Raw genomic sequence first — 19,391 nt, 5'->3', positions numbered from 1 at the left:
TGAAAGGCATTTTCCTTCAGTGGAGTGGGAGTGCAGGCTTCTTGTGAGCACTTCTTGGTAGAACCACTTGTGTAGCACCTGGGGCTCCCAAGTACTTCCTTACATTGCTATAGAAACCTGAGACAGAAGGGACATGCATATAAAAGGGTTTTTTTTATATTTTCTATTTATATTCTTAAACAAAAAAAATTTGTTTAAGAAGTTAGGAGAGAGTATTTGAATGACTCCTTAATTAACAGTGCTTATCTAAAGAGTGGGACTGATCTGAAGCAAAATAGTTTGTGGGGTGTGGAGCCTACCTCTTGCCTGCTTAAGAAACTTAAGCATAATAAATGTGAGCATTAGTTTATAGCTATATTGTTTTCCCTTGTCAGAACAGTTAATTATATTTTTTTTAACATGACTGCTGGACAGTAAATGGAAATTAGCTTGCTTACTTTTATAAAGGTCTGTTGAAGTTTGTAGAGTCTAGGCACAGAAGTTGTCTGTGTTGGAACTGGTTTGCTTGTGTGAATTTTATACTGTGGAACAACCTGGAACAGGACTGTGTGCAAGTCATGACATGGGAGGCACTTCATGGATGTTTTTGGGTTTTGAAGGAGCTGGTGTTAGCAATGACCAGAGAACTGCCTCTTCCCCTCATTGTTCTCTTCTCCCATTGTTGGTGTAATCTGAAATAGTACTGTATCTAAAGACTTATTTACACACAAGCAGTGAGTGACCTAGCTAAATTGGCCATAGTTCAATCTTTTCATTATAAATTAGGTAAAAGGTTATTTCTGTGATACTCCTAGTTTGAACTGAGCATGTCCATAGGATTTGAGGCAAAAGAACACTGGTGTGAACTTGGTTGTTTGGGTTGCAGGTTATACCATGGCTATTTGGCGTTGACCAAATTAGACCAAGAGAGGAAAACCTGTCTTTCTAGTAACACCAGAACTTATATGTATATGCTTCCGTTGCAATTGCTTTCTACAGAGTTTATTTTAAAGCATTTTGAATGTCGAGGGGTGTTCTGGGGTTTTTTGGTTTTGTTTTTTTTTGCTTAAACTAAAATTACAAGTTCACTTATATCTTTCTTGAGGTGCTTGTGCTTACAGTCTCAACTCTGTGGTGGTAATAAAAATAATTAAAATGGAAGGAAAGATAAGGTGATCAAACTGACCCTGAGGAGGAGTGGGTTCTATATTTGAGGTCTTGCCTAAGTTGCTTAGTATAACAACTGAATTTTTCTAATTACCAGACCTTGTTGGCACAGTGGGGAAAATTTTCAAAAGTATCCAAAGCTGCACAGGCTAGTCTGCCTCTCTGTGACGCCTTACTCATGAAACAGCCTTGAAGCTCCCCAGCCTTTGAGTATTGAGTTATATTCAATACCTGCCAGAGGGTATCTGGGTTTATCTTTGACTCTCACCTGGAATAAACCCCTCACTTATGTTAGTGAGACACCTTACAGATTTAATGTTTGTCTTTTTGATAGGTGATAGAAGAACTGTTGATGGTAAAAGAGCCACCTTCTGCCTTACTTGACTCCCATCAGTGTTTGCTGGGTGGGCTCAGACAAATCCTTTATCCTGGATCTCTGATTTCCCCAGCAAAAAGTAGAAGCAGGCTGTCTCCCTCCATTTCTATATTCTCAACCCTCTGCATGATCATTAGTATGATGTTCAGAGTGTACATACTTCTAAACAGTACTATCAAGCAGCTCTTTAAAAAAATGTGAGCAGAGGGTATTTTGCTCTTATGTATTGCACGGCAATTTGGGTATGGATTTTATGTAATGTAAAATATTTTATGATGATTAAGCACTGTTTTAAGCCTTTCATAAGGAGACTTCTCCTGTGGATTTTAGAAGGTGCAGTGAATTTGAAAGAGATGGTAAACTCTCTCCCCAAACACGTTTCTGCTTTGGAATATACTGGAAAAGTAACAAAAACTCCTCTGCGTGCTCTTTTACCCATTGGAACCCCTGTGCTTCTGGTATATGTCTGCTTCTTAACAAAAGAGAATTACTCCTCATTATTTTTATTGCTATTGATAAACCATGAAAGCTTTAAAACTGTTTTAATCCTATCTTGTATGTTTCTTAAGGGATTCTTTTTCTAAGCACTAAGCAGATACCCCTTTAAAAGTCTTGCATGATGGACTTGAATTGTCATCATAAGCTTTTGTTTAGCTTGCACAGCTATGACTGGCAATGGTAATGAGGCTGTTTGGGGAAAGAAAAAAAACACCAACGACCAAACCCAAAAACACCTTTACATTAAGCCTATTCAAATAAGTAATCACTTTGTCTTCATGGTTTGTTTCTATTAGTAAGACACACAAAGATGTGTGCTTTCTGGAGCCTGATGAATATATGCAGTCAATGACTCCGTCTTGCAAATGCTTTTTCTCTATGCTTCTTTTAGATGCTTCTTAGAGTATAAAAGAAATTATGAAATTAACAGTAGAGTTCAGTTTGACACCTAAACATAGATGGCTGAGCTCTCACTTGTTGGTGGCGAACCTCTGACACAGTCAGTGGAATGAAGGAAATGATTCATCTGAACAGCCATGAGATATTTTCTTGACAGTGGGCTGCATGCTCTCTATGCTCTATTTGCTATGGATTTCTTTCTCAAAAGTGGATCTCACCCAGGATCTTTGGGGAAAGAAAGAACATTTTATGTCTGCTTTACATTTTGCAACCAGGGGATATAATGGCCAATCTACATAGGCTGTCAGCATGATGTTCTCACCTGTTCAGCAGTTCCTGTCCATATGGAACCCCTTTCCAGCAGTCTTACCTGTGGCATTTGGGCATGTGGGTCCTTTTGTACTTTGGGCTTATTGTTAGCATGGCCTGCAGTTCTGAGCTTGGGTTGCTTTTGCAGATGGTAAATGAAAAAACATGTGGATCATTATGATGCCAATAAAATCCCTATCCTTGCTTTTGTGATTGGGTTTTCAAAGCACTGTTTTGGTCTGAGTGCTGCTTTATGAGCAGCAGGTTGCCTTTTACCCAGCCCTCCGCTTACCATTTAAGACTGAAAGTATAGCTGCCAACTCATGTGTAATGAAAGGTTCCTAGCAGTGTGCCTGTGGTTGTTGCACCAAGCAGTTATTCCACTATCCCTTTCAAAGCTCTGCACTTTGGCCTGGGATGGGCTGCATGAACAGCCTGAGCATGCAGCCAGGCATCTGCTTGGCTCCTTGGAAAAAGGGGGGTCGGGGCAGAAGGAAATTGCTTTACCTATGAGAGGTACCTATCTAGTCATGTGTAGTGTCTGGTTCTGATGCAGGCAGGGAGCCTGAATTGCTGCACTCCTAAATAACAGTTCTTAAAAGCTAGTTTTCAAGCAGCACAAACATTGCAATTAGTTCTCAGCTGGGTTATAGCAAACTGTATATGTGAACTGCACCATAAAATGGTCTCTCCAAGCTCCATGTTTCTTCTTTCAAGCTAACATCAGCTATGACTATCCCAGCAGCCATGTGCAAACTTTTTTCCCTGGTTTTCCTAGAAGCCGGATCCTGAGCATCTCTCTGGTATTTCCTCAGACCCTGGGCTTGTGTTACCACTTGTCTTGGAACTGCTTCCTCTCGTTTGCTGCTAATCCCCAGCTCCCTATTAACTGCTCTCATAATAGGAGAGATGTATGATAATTCTGTTCTTTTTTTCTTTAAGTGCTTCTCTTTTCCAAAATATGTCTGGTCCGATTTTGGCTATTGAGGCCACTGCTGTGTATATATATTTATTTTTCTATTGGAGACCGCAATGACAATCTTTTTTTAAAAAAAATAATAATTCAATCTCTCAGCAACTTCTTTATTATTAACAGCTTGGAGCCCTGTCAGGTGTTGGTGACCTAAGAGTCACAGAAAGAACAATGGCATGGATGGCATTCATCCATGTCTCTTCCTGTAGCGTAGCTGGAAGACCACTCACATAGTTTGAGGGGGATGTGTGTTCAGCCCTCCTGCATGTGGGAAGATTTCAGCCCACATCACAGGAGAGTGCAGCAGTCCCTATGGGGATGAGGTACCATCTTGAACTCTACTGACAGTCTTTTGTTCAGTATAAAGAACTGGGCATTTGATACAGCAGGACGTGCAAGCTACGCTTACTGTGCTTCAGGAAGGAGCATTAATTACTAACACAGAAGGTAATTCTTGTCTCAGGATTAGACTGTTGCAGCAAGGTGGATTTGGGGTAGGATTTGAAGTTGGATCTCTGGTGTCTTGGGGTTGCTTTAGTGTTGAGCTATAAAGCAATCACAAATGAATCTTTGCCAAACTGTTCTACCTCATCAAGGTAGAAGACAGGTGATAGGCCACTTGTCTACTGAGATACTTGGGTCCTTCAGTGTCTACTTGCTTCTGCATTAAAAGAAAAAAAAAAAAAAAAAGAAAGCAATCAGACAACAAAAACCCAAACCAGAAAAAAAAACAACCAACCAACCCCAAACAACTAACAACACCATCCCGCCTACCCCCCCCCCCTGCCCCCGGCTCCCCCAAACCTAAACCCAACAAAGTGCATTACATCAACAGAAGGTTTCAAGAGCCTCTTAGTGAGCTCTTAATTCAGTAAGCCGAAAAAACTACTAGCAGTGTTTTGGGAATTTAGACATAGTTCTTTTCTAAACTTCACAGAATTTGAACTGACCCTATGATAGGTTTTACAAATTTCAGAAGTATATTTGCCAGATGCTAAATTATTTCCTCCACTTCAAAAGCAAGGCAGTTTTCAGCTTCGATGCTATTGTTCTTATTATCTCTATTGCTGTTGTGACCTGGGAAGTTCCAGGAAGCCGTGGGGTGCATGGTGATGATAGACCTTGCTGACTGCTAGACTCCTGTGAAGGAGAGGACATAAGGGAGAAGGGATCTGGTTTGGGCTTGTATCCAATTATTATAACATATTTTTAGACTATTTTGTACTAAGGAAGTAAACACTTAATGCTGTGTAAAGGTTAGAGATAGACCCACCCATTCTTGGGAGTATGTACAGCTTGTCCTGAGTGACATCAGTGATAGATCTGTGTGTATATGCAATTTGGTGATTTACTACAGGATAATTTTGTGCCAAAGCTTATTAAAAAAGGTCTTGGGTTCTTTCAGGAAACTCTTATTTTATACAGAGCTTTTTCTCTTTACTGAATTTGTCCAGACCCAGTAAATCCATTTAAAGGAATATTTGCAATATGGGGTTCAGATCTAGTACCTAAACTTTTCAGCTCTTTGCCTTGATTGCTTCTCTTTACTGTATGGGCCTTCTGGAAAGATACAAGTATCCTATGTTGAACTATTTTTGCTTATATTAAATGTATATTTTAGCTACCACAACAGTATTGTGAGTCTTACTGCTTTAAAAAATGATCTGTAAAAGCTATTCTTTTTCTATTAGTTATGTTTCTAAGACTTGTTCAATTAAAAAAAAAAAGACACCAGAAATCAAAAAAATGCACACAATAAAAATGGAAGCTACTTTTGACACTTGTGGGTTTTATCACTCTTTTAACAGGTGTCACCATGAATATAGAATAACATCCATGTGTGTCATACCTGTGCAAATACTAAAATGAAATCTCATCAACAAAGTAGATTTTCAGTGAAGCTCATATGACTGATGGAATTAAATCATAGACAATTTTTATATGTTCATAAAATGTATTTGCATGTCTTTTTAATAATTAAGCATATGGTTCAATATCAGTTATTTTTAACAACCTGGTAAAGTGCAGAGCTATTAGGCCGCAGCATTGGTTTAATCCCCAGGACAGAGTCCCAGTCGTAAAGGTTACCATTAACCAATACACTCCAGAAGAAATTGTGAACTCTAGAACTCTTCAGTTTGCATTTTGGAAGTGTCCATTTTTCTTAGAGATTGGTGAAAGTGAACTTCTGTCACCTGGTTTGCACCATGAACAGTGCATTAGCAAAAGAAAAAGGAAAAAAAAAAAGCACTGTAATTCTCAGTAATATAAGGATAAGAGTATAAAGTAGGAGTAGAGATGTTCTTGTCTCTGAAATGGTCAGGTACAGATCTAGTTTTATGGCTGTATTGCCTCCTATGTGTTTGTAACTCATCATGGTAGACACAGAGCGAGAATAGTTCTGATCAACCTGTTCACGATGCATATCACTAATAGTAGGACACCATATCTGGTACCTGAGCCTGTATTTTAAGGGCAATACAGAAATGCTGGAGAGAATTTCCAGGAGGGCCACCAAAACTGTACACGGGTGGGAAAACAAACCTTACCGCAATGCTTAATGATGTTTTTATGGGTTTTTTAATCAAGAAAGTAATTGAATGGTGATCACTGAACATGCATGTGCACATAGGTCTTGCTGCAAGATTTTCAGTATTATAGATAAATACTGTAGTTGGAAATCAAACTTTTGACATAGTATCTCAGGTATTTTGAAGAGTAGTTGAAGCATTTCACAAATTCGTCTTTAAATTTTGTAGCTTTGATACAGCTTCTGCTTTGTGTCAGAAATGGTCTTGCCTGAGCAATTTGTATTAGTACCCTCTGGTGTTAAAGCTCTGAAAGCCCATTAGGGCTGGAGTGTTTCTTAAGCAGTCTCTACAGATATGATGATGCGGCAGCTTTAACGAAATACACCTTCTTTGTCACACAGCCTAGTACAAGACCATAATACAGATGAAGCTGTTTTAGTTGGGTCATTCTTGTCTCATGCCTCCCCTGTGGCTTTGACTTTCTGAGGAAATACTTTTTATGTTTTGTATCAGATTATCTTGCCTTTCTGTTGTTTGTGTTGCGACCTGATCGTTTTTGTTACGCTTCCTCAGAGCACTGTTAAGGTGTATGGATCCTATACTTGAGCAAATGCAGTTTTCTTTCAGAAGTTTCTTTCTGTAAATCCCCCTCAGTGCATTTGCTATTAAAACAGTTTGCCACAGCAGCTGAAGTTGTTAAGCATCTTCATCAAGCACGACAAGTCAAATGTGGGCCCATTATTTCTCTATGCTCTCTGTATTAAAAGCTAGCAGCTTCTTCTTGTTGAATCATGTGGTAAATTTCCAAGAATTTTCAGCTAGTTGTGCAAAAACTTTGAATTGTGTGACAAATTTGAATGGGAGGAACATGTATCAAAAAAGGAATTAACCTAGTAAAATACACTGGACGGTTAATACTGCTGTAGAGGAGAACATGTGTTTACATCTCTATCGGTTTGACCATTTCTAAGAGAAAGATGGAGTGATTATCAGTCATGATGTCTTTGAAACTGTTAATAATAAACAATAATTTTAGGCACCTTGTCTAACTAGGCATTGTTCTGATTTAATGAATAACTGTAAATGATTCTGAAAATCTGTACTTGAATAATTTCCACTCTAATTCATCTTGCTGCTTTTTTAATAGAAACAGGCAGTTCCTTGGGCTGTTTGTCAACCTAGGGAAATTGAGAAAAATGTTTCTTAATTTCAAAGAAAAGCTAATTCTGTTTTGCTACTCGAAGCTACTTTATATGGTGTACTTGTTATAATTACATGCAGAGAAGGAACTGGACAGAGAAGTTGGATTTTAAAAAAGTAAAATGTAAATGCCATCTATCTTTGTTCCTCTCAGGTGGAAAGACATGACATGAATACCCTGAGTTTACCACTTAACATTCGCCGTGGAGGCTCCGACACCAACCTGAACTTTGATGTACCAGATGGGGTCCTGGAATTTCACAAAGTCAAACTCAGTGCAGATAGCTTGAAACAGAAAATCCTCAAGGTTACGGAACAAATCAAAGTTGAACAAACAGCTCGAGATGGGAACGTGGCTGAGTATTTGAAACTGGTAAACAGTGCAGACAAGCAACAGGCTGGGCGCATTAAACAAGTCTTTGAGAAAAAGAACCAGAAATCTGCCCACTCCATTGCCCAGCTGCAGAAGAAGTTGGAACAGTATCACAAAAAGCTCAAGGATATTGAACAAAATGGATCTTCCAAAACTACTAAGGATACATCCAAAGATAACCTGAAAGATATTCAGCATGGAAAGCCTCGTATCTCTGGACACGGAACAGAGAGCAGCAAGTCGGGTGTGCCAGGTGTATCTTTGACACCACCTGTCTTTGTTTTCAGCAAGTCTAGAGAGTTTGCAAACCTGATCCGAAACAAATTTGGTAGTGCAGACAACATTGCTCATCTCAAAAACACCTTGGATGAATTTCGGCCAGAAACGAGTTCTAGAACGTATGGGGGAAGTGCCACCATTGTTGCCAAACCAAAATACGTTAGTGATGATGAATGCTCAAGCGGAACCTCTGGCTCAGCAGATAGTAACGGGAATACTTCCTTTGGTCCTGCTGTGGCAAGTACCCTGGACAGTCAAGGAAAGCTTTCCATGATTTTGGAGGAACTAAGGGAAATCAAGGACACACAGTCCCAATTAGCTGATGATATCGAGAATTTAAAAACACAATTTAAAAGAGACTATGGCTTTATTTCTCAGATGTTACAAGAGGAAAGATATAGGTATTTTTTAAACTGTTTTCTTGAGATTATTTTTGAATTGGTATAGAAGCTATTTGGAAAGTGTAAATGTGGGTGTGTGCTTGTGTGTGTGATATTTCAGAAGCAAGAGGAAAATATAATTCCAATGAATATCTGGTACAAAAATGTTCCTTCCAGTAACTGAAAATATGTGTAGAACATTAATACTTTCTATCAGATGGTGTGGTAGGTCTTTGCCTTTTGTTGAAGGCTTGTCAGAAAATTCTCTCATCTGGCATACTGTATTATGTGAATATTACATATAGGAGAAGCCAATTGTTTCATAACTGGTGGAAGGATTCTAATCTATTGTAACTTGAAAATGCTAATCAGTCTACAGTGTAGCAGAGCTGACTTACAGCTGATAAGTATACCCTTTAGTCCCAAGTGCCTTGTCCAAATAACTTCTCAGGCATATTGCTATTTTGTGGACACAATGTCACTTTGTACCTGGTGTAACACACAGCTGTGAAATGTTGGTTTAAGTACTGTAGCATCGTTTCCTCTTGCATTTGTTACTTGGCAATTAATTCCTTTATCATCCACTGTGGAAAGTGAGATATGTTCTACAGAGGGCTTGCACCTGCTCTACCTATTTTCCATTTGTCATATCGCTTGTTAAATTAAGTGTTGATTCTTGAAGTCTTTATTATGCTAATTGGCAAAAATTCAGTATGAAGTGCAATATTTAATGTTTCCCTTGTTCTTGAATTACACGGGGAGGCTGGATAGCAGGTGGTAACATGAGGGAGGAAAGAACAGAGCAAACGGCCTTCTGAACTCAGGACTTGGTTTCAGGAAAAGGCAGAGCAGCCTTTTCTGACAGCTCACTGCTATTAAGATCTCAAGCCTCCTGCCACTATTTCCACAGCTAGACTACTTTGCCTCCATCATTTCTGTGCCAGCTGCACAGAAATTGTTTGTGTGTTAAATCAAGTTACAAACCCACCAAAAATATTTCTGCTTTCCTGATGGTTTACTTGAACTGGTTTACCATGCAGAGACATGCCAGAACAGGCTGTACATGAATGGCAGCACCTCACAGTTGTGTTTGAGAGGGGATCCAGGGAACATATTTTTCCTTTCACTACTGGCGAGCTGTTAACTGGCTCAAGCTTACTTGTGAAACCATATCTTCTTGTCTAATTGAAGAGTGAGAATGGGAAAATGTGTGTTGGATACTCTGAGGCACTGTTTATAGTTCTTATAATTTGCCTATGATGTACAAATATTTGCTTTTTAACACCCACTGCCAGCAAGAAACACTAAAAAAAAAAGGCTTTCAGTTTGCTGAATAAATGCTTATGAAGAGTTTCCAAAGATTTTACTGATTTCACTATGTGCTCTCTAATGCCAGTCAGTCAAATCTATAGCACACTGAGAAATTACCATTTAAAATGTGTAATTGTTTTCATGATTTAACATTACTTGAATAGAAGGCACTAAATTTAGACCTTTTTTCCTAATAAGATACGAAAGATTGGAAGACCAGTTAAATGACCTGACCGACCTTCATCAACATGAAACAGCAAACTTGAAACAAGAGCTAGCCAGCATAGAGGAGAAAGTGGCGTATCAGGCGTATGAGCGGTCACGAGATGTTCAGGTACTTCTTTTTCACCTTGTCATAATCTCGTAACGTTTTGTAGAAATCTTGTTCTATAAAACCCTTGCATCTTTCTGCATCTTTGTGTAAAAGGAACCTCTGGAAAGATTTAAGCCTATGTTTTGTCTATTTTAAGGTGAAAACCCGGCATGCTTTAAATCGATGACAGTCTCTATTTTAATAAATTCAGAATTTTATCTGCTGGAATTGATGATATAGACTATGCAGATTTGTGGATGAAGAATGTCCTGGTTTAGTTTCTTGCACCAGAGGAGGAAGGAATTGAATCTCCCTGTATTATGTAAAATGCCACTTCTGAAAATGTCCTAACAAACGTCTGGCTCAGACTTTCTCCAATAGGTAGTCATATCACTGGCAAGACTTATTATAATTTGAATTTAAGGTAAAAAGTAAGAACTCTAATTGATAAATGGACTTGTAGATTTGCCAGTTATAGTTTAAGAGGTTTAACTCAGTCACAACAGCCCATGTAATCAAAGCTGTAGCATACGTTCACCTCTGTGATCAGTTATAGTCATGTCTGGCTTCAATCAAAAGCCAGTAATAATATCTACAAGTTTGTTCTGACAGCATGTAGTTACATACTGTAATATTTATATACAATATAAGCATTGATATAATGCATAATATTTCTACCCAAAATCTGAGCAGGTGGTGAAAACATTAGTTTGCCTTACCTTGGGCTTAAATTCGCTAACAACTAAGTAATGCTCAAAGACTGTCTTCATATTGGCTCAGATGGTGGTGGGGGGAGGGGGGAAGAGGAAAAAAAAAACCCAAAGCAAAACAAAAACCCAAACCGGAAAAAAACGCCACAACCAACCAACCCTGTCCTGTCCTGTCCACCCCTGTGCCCACATCTCTAAATGTAGAGAGCGCAGGCAGCAAGACGATCACACTGTTTCCTGATTGGTGTGAGACTTGGGAAACTCCTGGGAGCAGAGTGGGAAAGGGATGTTGCTGAATCGAAGCATATCACAGGTTGTTTTGTAGGTTTAAGGAGAGGTCTCTTATGCAGGACTCCTTTCTGGGATGGCATCTTGAGGATGTAAAAACTGAGCAAGAGCAGAATGGCTGTGAAACATTTGCTAACTCAATAGCAGAACTCTGGAGGGATGTCAGAGGCTTTTAAAACTCATTGAAGTGCCGCGTTGATACAGCCTTGTTTCTTTTATCTCTGTACAGTTGGATCTGTTTAAACCTGTCTCTTTGTGGGGGTTTAGATAGGCTAAAACAGAGTAAAAGCATTTAAATTGTGGCTGGTTTAGGTAACAATGTAACTTGGGAGTACTCTGTCCGTAAGGGATGGGCAGATTGTTTTTAAAACACTTTCTCAGCCTCTCAAGCAGAACTGCAGGTATTGGACTTTTGCACCTGGACTTTCTTTAAAGCAGCACAAGAAAATTTGCAAATACCATACTGTCAGAGTGAAAGAAGGCCCAGGAAAGTTCTTTAGTGTGTAATGGAGAGCATGTATGAATCATAAGGGACTTTGTGCCACCCATTAAGAACTGTCTCCTATATTATTACTAATTCCTAGAACAGTGAAAGGAAGCAGCCTTTTGTAAGGTGCTGTGCCATATGCTTTGCGCTGACGTTGGTGCCTGGCTGGTCACATGGTAAGCCAGTTCTACTTGCCAGAACAACGGAGAACTGACCAGCAAAAGAAAGCTAATAACACTGTGCGCAGTGGTTTTGTTTGTTCTTCACGGAGGATTGGGTTGAATCGGCTTACTGTCTGATCAGGTGAACACCTGCCAGTGCAAGGAAAATGTTTAGAGTTTGAGATTGAGGAAAAAAGTAGGGATGCTGGAGCATGATTTTTCCCTTTTACACAGTGGTAAAAGGTTATGTCAACTTGATCAATCTTGTTAAATTATAGCTTTGCACTGTGTAACATAGCAATCCCCAAGTCCCAACTCCAGCAAAAAGTGGCATTTTTGGCAAGTAAGTGAAGCAGTTGGAAATTTTTCCATGTTTCACTTTGAAAGGGCTTAAGCATGGGGTTAGTGACTTAGGAAGTGTTTTACTCAAAAGACCATTTTTAGTCCACCCTCAAGCAGAAGAGAAAGGTCTGCTTTCTTTAGAACAAAATGTGAAGTGGAATATATCGTGTGAGAGAGAGAATCCCATAAAAGCATCACCACTGTCTCTGCTGCCAACTTGGAGTACGGATTGATGAGCCGTCACACTACAGAAGGAAAAGGCAATCTGTTACTGAAGGCTCAAGCCCTGTACTGTACCATGGGTGGCTTTGAGAGAAAAAGTAACATAGACCAGAGAGGGTGGTGTAAACCAAATGCTACATGTTGTAAAGTAGATTTAATTAGTATCACAGCAGGCTTGTACTGCCCTGATATTTTCTATGGTATATATGAAGAAACTAACTATGATGTTGTTCTAATGCACTGCAAGTTGCCACGGCAACAGCTTTCCCAGTACTTTATCTCATCAGTATATGCAGGAAACATTTTATGTTGTGAACACTATGAGTTATGATACTTCTTCTCAAGCATGAAAAATGTAAAAACTACATTTTGGATAGTGTTGTCAGACTAGATTATGCTTCAGCAGGCAGTGATACAAAAACACACGCAGATGTGTATGTGCACTTATTTTTTAAAAAGTTGGTGGCTTATTCAGATTTTAGGAGACTATAATAAATTATACTTCTAATCTAGCTGATGGATGGCTCTGCAGCCAGAATGGGAGGAGTGCTGTATGGAAATATAGCTGCCCTAATTCTTATTTTCTGTCTCCAGGAAGCCTTAGAATCATGCCAGACCCGGGTTTCAAAGCTGGAGCTTCATCAGCAAGAACAGCAAGCACAGCAGTCTGAAACAGTTAATGCCAAAGTGCTCCTGGGGAAATGTATAAATGTTATCCTGGCCTTCATGACTGTCATCTTAGTATGCGTTTCTACTATTGCAAAGTTCATTGCTCCTATGATGAAGAGCCGTTTTCATATCATCTGCACTTTTTTCGCAGTGACGCTGCTGGCAATATTTTGTAAGAACTGGGATCATATAATTTGTGCCATAGAAAGGATGATTATACCAAGATAAAGCTTCTGGTCTAGCTGCTTTCTTTGTCCCTTTTTTATTTTTCTTTTTTCCTTTCCCTCCTTGTTTTTAAGTGCTCTGTGTATACAAATCATTTTTTGTCAGTTTAAATGTGCAAACTGGATGGAGAAGACCACAAAGACTCTTGGGCTGCAAGGTATAAATACAAACACGTATACTTGTTGGCAGTCAGTTGCCTGTTCAATTCAATTGTGTGTAATTGTCTGTGTCTGTGATGAACTGCTTGCTTATGTCAGTCTTCTGCCTTAATACAATGGTTTTTCCACTTTACAAACACACACCCACAAAAGATGGTATGATGCTCTGAAAGGGATCCAAGCAACTCCCGTGTCAGATGTGCATTTTACTAGACTGGAGTGCAAAGAGTGTAAACGGGCAGGAGTGGACCATAATGTGTATCAGTCCTGTTAGACTAATTAGTTTCCTCTCTAAATCCAACTAGAATAAGAAGCCAAATTATACAGTCGTATGTATTGATAGTTCTTGATTCTAAATTAATGGGTATCTGTATACGGAATTTCTAGTTTTCAGGACCAGCAAAACTTGATGCTTCTGCTAGTAACCTTTTGCACAGAGAGTTTATTGTTTGTAAATTAGACCGGTAATTATTGACCATAGTTTGTGGTTGTTCTATCCTGGCACTGTTCCTTATCACATTTGGGAAGTTCATAAATGTGGCACAAGACTTCCAAACAGGAACTGAATTGAACGGCTGGATCTCCAGGCCACTTTGTAAAGGAGCAAAGTAGTAAGTAACTGGTGGGTAAGTTGTCATGCAGACCAAAGCACGCGCTTGCTTCAAGCCCTGCAAACTGCGAGGGGAAAGAAGTACACAGAAAAGCAACATTTAGGTTAGCCTTTGTTAGCACTGAATTGTTGGGGTGCTCGGAATGCAGAGCAGATAGGTGGTGGGACTCTGGGTACAGTGGATTTCTTCCCTGTGTCAGATTAAGGAATGTGGAAGGAGTGTGAGTGAGCAGCTTCTGAAGGGAGCAGGGAGTTAAACTTCTGTAAATATACACACACAGTGCAGGCTTTCCTGACAAACATTCCTGAAAATAATATATTAGCGTACAGTACCATGGCTAGGAGACAAGGTTGGGTTTTTTTTCTTACTGGAATTTATTTTGCTTGGTTTAAAAATCGCAAAAAAAAATTCCCTGAAATCTACTTGTCTTTCAGCCATGATGAACAAGATCTTAAAAACCCCCAAAGCCAAAACAAACCACCACAATCATAATTATTCTTCACTGTCCGTTAAATGGAAAGACAGTTTCTCCAGTTATTTGATGTTCAGTGTTACTTATTTAGAAAATAATTGTCATGACAGATTTTCTTTTCAGTTGCTGTATCTGTTATGCTGGTTTTATGGGATTGGGGGGTGGGGAATTACTCAGTGTGTGTATTTCTTTTTAATCAAGTGCAATAGTTGGTGTAGAAATTCAGAAGACCTCATTCAGAAGAAAGGGAGTGGGGAAGGGGAGGCAGGGGAAGAATTCTGATATATTTTACCATGATAGGATTAACAGTGAATATAGTTACTTTTTGTGGCTTCAGGGAACGAAGGGCAGAATTAACTGCATAAATAATTATATGACTCAGCATTTATAAAATTAAAACAATTTAATAATCGTTAAAGAGTTCTTTATATGTGCTACATCTTTGAACGGAGAGATCTGGAGGGATTGTGCTGGCTTGCAGGCACCAGAAATTGATCACATCAGGCATGTTATCCTAACCCAGCCCTGCCCCATCTTCAGAGGAAGGTGGAGTGTACAATGTAAGTCCTGCTGAGAGGGATATGACTTTTTAAAGCCCAGACTTACTGATTTGTTTATCCCTGGCTGTGTCAAGAATTACTATATAGATACATTCTTCTTTTCCTTAATATTTGGGGTTTGGGTTTTTTTCGTCTTTGTGTTTACCTCTGTACTCCTGGTATCCCCTGAAGAAGGGAAGTAGTACTAAGTATTTTCTGTCTTGATTTCTGTATGTGCTCCTGTTGCTGTTCGGTCCAGGGAGACCTTTCTTCTCATGTGTCTCAACCCATTTTGGTACTTATATGCATGCATTGCAACAGGCCTTCACCCCCACCTTCCAAGTGCCTGTCCTTAGCCTCAGCCAGCTAATAAACTGCAGGGATTGCTTCCACCAATGCAGCTCATAAACTTATCTCCACAGGAAAGTCCCTTCCACAACGTTAATGAGGTTAAAAGGAAAAAAACAGCTTTTTCCTGGCATTTACATCACAAGAAAGGGTTTCCTTTGGTTTGTTTTTATGCCCTTTTGATGTGTCCTGTGATCCTCTTGGTCTTTTCCACTGTTTTCATATAACTTGTTCTGATCTTCATTTTTGAAAAGGCGTATGATGTCTTTTTATAGTCTGTACTTTCCATTTTGTTAGCCAGTGAGTGTGCTTCTATTCAGTGTCCTCTCCTTTCTGAAATCTTTTCCTGAATTCCACCATCCATTTTACTAATCATCTCTATGACCTCCCCCGCCATTTCCATAGGCCACAAGATTAATACATCCATTGAAAAGAAAAAAAAAAAAAAAAAAGTCCTGGTACTGATCCTCAGAAAGCTGTGACTCTTCGTGGTGTTTTCTTGCCATCTTTATTACAACCTCCATTCTTCTGTGGTTTGCACAGCCACCTTCTGGTTTGGCCACTTGAGGAAAACACTTTGTCTAGCATTTTGTTAAATGGGTTCAGAAGGATACATGTGCAAGAAAGGAATACCATGTGTTCATCATTTTTATGTAAGAAAAACTTTGCCTGTTGCGTGGTTATATGTTTAAAGAGAAGATCCTCCCAGTGCTAGTGTATGTAGTTAAAAATGTAATGTCAAGTAGTCTTGGGGTCAGGCAGGAAAAAGTTTAGTCACTTTTCTTATAACAAAGGAAACTGGTATGGTATGACCTGGGGATGTGAAGGCTTCTGCTCCAAGGGCATCCTGTTACAATTCTGGAAGATTACCTCAGTGCAAAATGAGGGCAGAACATAAAATCAGTGGGCTTGTGAAAGATTACTTGCTGTCTTGATAAACTCTGTCTGGGTCCAAATTGGAAAGACCAAAAAGGTCTTGCCTTTCCATATTGGCTTTATATCTGGCAGAGGACACAGTAAAAGCTGTAAAGGCTGCATAATGTTAGTCGTGCAGATTAAAACAACCCTAATTGGTACATGGGCATAGCACTTCTATAGGTTATTTTCCCAGCTGAATGTAAATCACTGGAGGATGTGACATGCACCAAGAAATTAAAAAAATAAAATAAAATGTGAAGGGCAAAAGCCTGCTTTCAGGTGCAACTGCTATAGTTTTACAGGGAGTAAGGCTGCAGTGCCAGGAGCTCTCCCAAGCAGAGGGCCACCCAAAGGGGAGGGAGGTCTCCCCTCCTGCCTTTGCCCTTCCATCTCTTACCTCGTGCTGACACTGGTGCCATGTTCGCTCACTAGGCTGGAAGAAATACCTAGCAAGAGCGGTGGAAAGCTTTCCAGATCTAGAGACTTAGAGGGCTGATGGGATGGTCTTGCGAGTGTGAAGCGGGGACGGAAAGAGAGAGGAGCCTTTTTCTTTCTTGCTGCAGTGAATTAGCTGCCCCTGAAACTGCACTCTGGGCAGCCTCCCTGCAGAATGGTGGGGCAGCTTCAGCATAGAGAGGTTCTTCCTCACTTGTTCACAGGGAACAAGACAGAAACAGCACCAGGATTTGGCCAGCTGTGTCTGTGTCTAGATCAAGAGCAAGCTGATGGCTGAGCTAGCCAGGGCTGATGCCTGTGCCACTAACTTCGGTATCAGTATCACTTCCACTGCTTGGGCTGGAATAATATGAGTGTTTGTATGTGGCCTGCAGTCAGAGTTCTGCTTGCCATGAAAGCATGCCTAGGCCATCCCAAATGGTTGCAAGACTTCTCTTAATGAGAACTTTGTGCAGCTTTTCGATCGATTAACCATATTCTGTCAGGATACCATTTGCTTTTATGTTCTCATACCACATGCTAGACATTTGTAGTATGCTCCTTATGCTTACTCATCATGAGCCTCTAAAACACTCCTACTCAACAAAAAGTTGCCAGACAGCGTCTTTTCTGCTTGGTGTTGCCTGGAGTCAGTTATTTCACTTCACTTTGACAGTAGTTCTCCAACCGAAAAGACCTTCAGTTAGTTGTTAATATCTGTTCTATAGGCTTCTGGCAGTTTTTCACTCAGAGCTTTCTGAAGATTTAGTTTCTTATGAAAATTAGCACAATCCTACTGATCTCTCCCGTTTCAGCATTCAGGTCTAAATTAGGTTTCCTCTAAAACTTGTATAATGGATCCCTCCACTAGCTTCAACTATAACTCTATTGTTGTTGAACTGATTAGTCATTGACAGCACTGAATGAAGCCCAGTTTAAATTCCTTCTCCTTTCAGCTTTATGTTACGTGCGGTGGTGCAACTTCTCATTTAACTGCACTCCTGAGGTGTCCACTTGTTCTGAATTCTTAGAGAAGCACTATCAATTCTGACTGCTTTTCAGTTTAATATCAAAATATTTGTGTTATGCAGGACCATCATGTATAGTTCCAATATCTGCACTACATGAAAGATATTTACATACTGATGGTTTTCTTTGAACAAATCATGACTGCTTATCTGGGGAATAGGAATTCAATAGATGAAGGCAATTTTCTGTAGGAAGGATATGTGATCCCCTGACTAGAAGTTGAAGCTAGACAAATCCAGTGTAAGCATGAGCTTCAGGTTTGTAATCATAAGGGTTACAAGCTAAATGTTAGCTGCTGAAGAACACAAGTACTCCAACATTTGAAGTGAAAGTTGAATGCTGCTGTTCGAAGAGGAATTGGTTCAGGCTTAAGTTTGGTACAAAGTCAACTGAATAATCACAGGCAGTGCCTTCTGGAGTTAAAATCAATGCACAGGAAATTATTCGGAAAAATAACAAACCAAACCACAGAAGCTTGTGGTTCATTTAGGTGGTATGGAAACCAAGCCCTTTTCCACTGTGATATAGACAACTTACTTCTGGATTCAATGGTACAACAGAAGGTAAACACAGATTAATGTAATTAAACACTTTAATTTGGATAGCAGAATTTAATCACTTCTGAAAGTCCATCTAGGAATAGCAATCAGGCAAGTTTATTCCCTTTTTTTTTTAATCAAGCAAATATTTATCTGGGGTTTTTTTCATTTACCATCATGCCAGAATGTGACCTTTAATTAATTATATTGCTTCCCTTTAAAATGCAAAAGATTATGAAAGGCTTGTTTTCAGATAAAGTTTGAATGGTGTCTCTGATGCTGAGTAGGATCCACCAGAAAGAATGAGACAATTTTGCATTACAGCAGTGAAAGACTGAGAAAAGTTTAATTTTAGTTTATGGACTTGCTTATTTTCCCTGAAAAAGCAAACTGAGATGATGCTGTGTATATATATATAAAGACTGCATGAGGACTAATCAAGCTGTCTCATACGGCTGATTTGCTGTATGTTTAGCATATTAAGTTGTGTTGTTGTTGGAAAGTTTTGCACAAAGCCACCTTTCCTTTTTACCCATGGGACCTGGGTCTGGTAGTATCAATTGTCTGGTTTTATTGACTAAAGTTAATTGTCTCACTATGTGATCTACAATGTTTCTCATACCATTTTCATTTTGTACAGCACTGTGGAAAGTTGAAATTACGAAGATGTAATTTTTGTATATTTTGCTGTGTAGTCATGACTGCCTCTAAGGTGCCATTAACATTTTTTAAAATAAAAATATTTGCAGTTATTTGATGATGAACATTGTTTCCTAAACTTACTGTCTCATTATTCAAACCCTTAGCAGTAATTCTTTGTCAGTAACAAAGTTATTCAATTGGCAGCGACAAAGCTATTCAACTGAGTGTAAGCCCCAGTGTCGTGGTTTAACCCCAGCTGGTAACGAAGTACCACGCAGCCGCTCACTCACTCCCCTGCTGGTGGGATGGTGGAAGAATTGGAAAAGTGAGAAAACTCGTGGATTGAGATCAAGACAGTTTAACAGGTAAAGCAAAAGCCGTGCACACAAGCAAAGCAAGGAATTCATTCACCGCTTCCCACGGGCAGGCAGGGGTTCAGCCATCCCCAGGGAAGCAGGGCTCCTTCATGTGTAATGGCTACTTGGGAAGACAAATGCCATCACTGCAA

General features: G+C 39.5%; 1 protein-coding gene across 2 annotated transcripts in view; it reads left to right on the top strand.

Moving 5' to 3' along the window:
• The window catches only part of TMCC3 (transmembrane and coiled-coil domain family 3), a 147,810-nt gene extending 128,809 nt beyond the window's left edge, over positions 1–19,001 (top strand). For both annotated transcript variants that reach the window (XM_040595741.1, XM_040595740.1), the window contains exons 2-4: positions 7,587–8,485; positions 9,974–10,109; positions 12,893–19,001. In XM_040595741.1, the coding sequence (XP_040451675.1) occupies positions 7,587–8,485; positions 9,974–10,109; positions 12,893–13,195 (1,338 nt within the window). In that variant the 3' untranslated portion in view covers positions 13,196–19,001. The remainder of the gene's footprint in view (positions 1–7,586; positions 8,486–9,973; positions 10,110–12,892) is intronic.
• Positions 19,002–19,391: the final 390 nt, after the last annotated feature.

The sequence above is a fragment of the Falco naumanni genome, chromosome 5, assembly GCF_017639655.2.
Source record: "Falco naumanni isolate bFalNau1 chromosome 5, bFalNau1.pat, whole genome shotgun sequence".
In the NCBI taxonomy this organism is placed as follows: domain Eukaryota; kingdom Metazoa; phylum Chordata; class Aves; order Falconiformes; family Falconidae; genus Falco; species Falco naumanni.
Note: the sequence above shows the minus strand (reverse complement) of the source record. Positions and strands in the feature narration are given on the sequence as shown.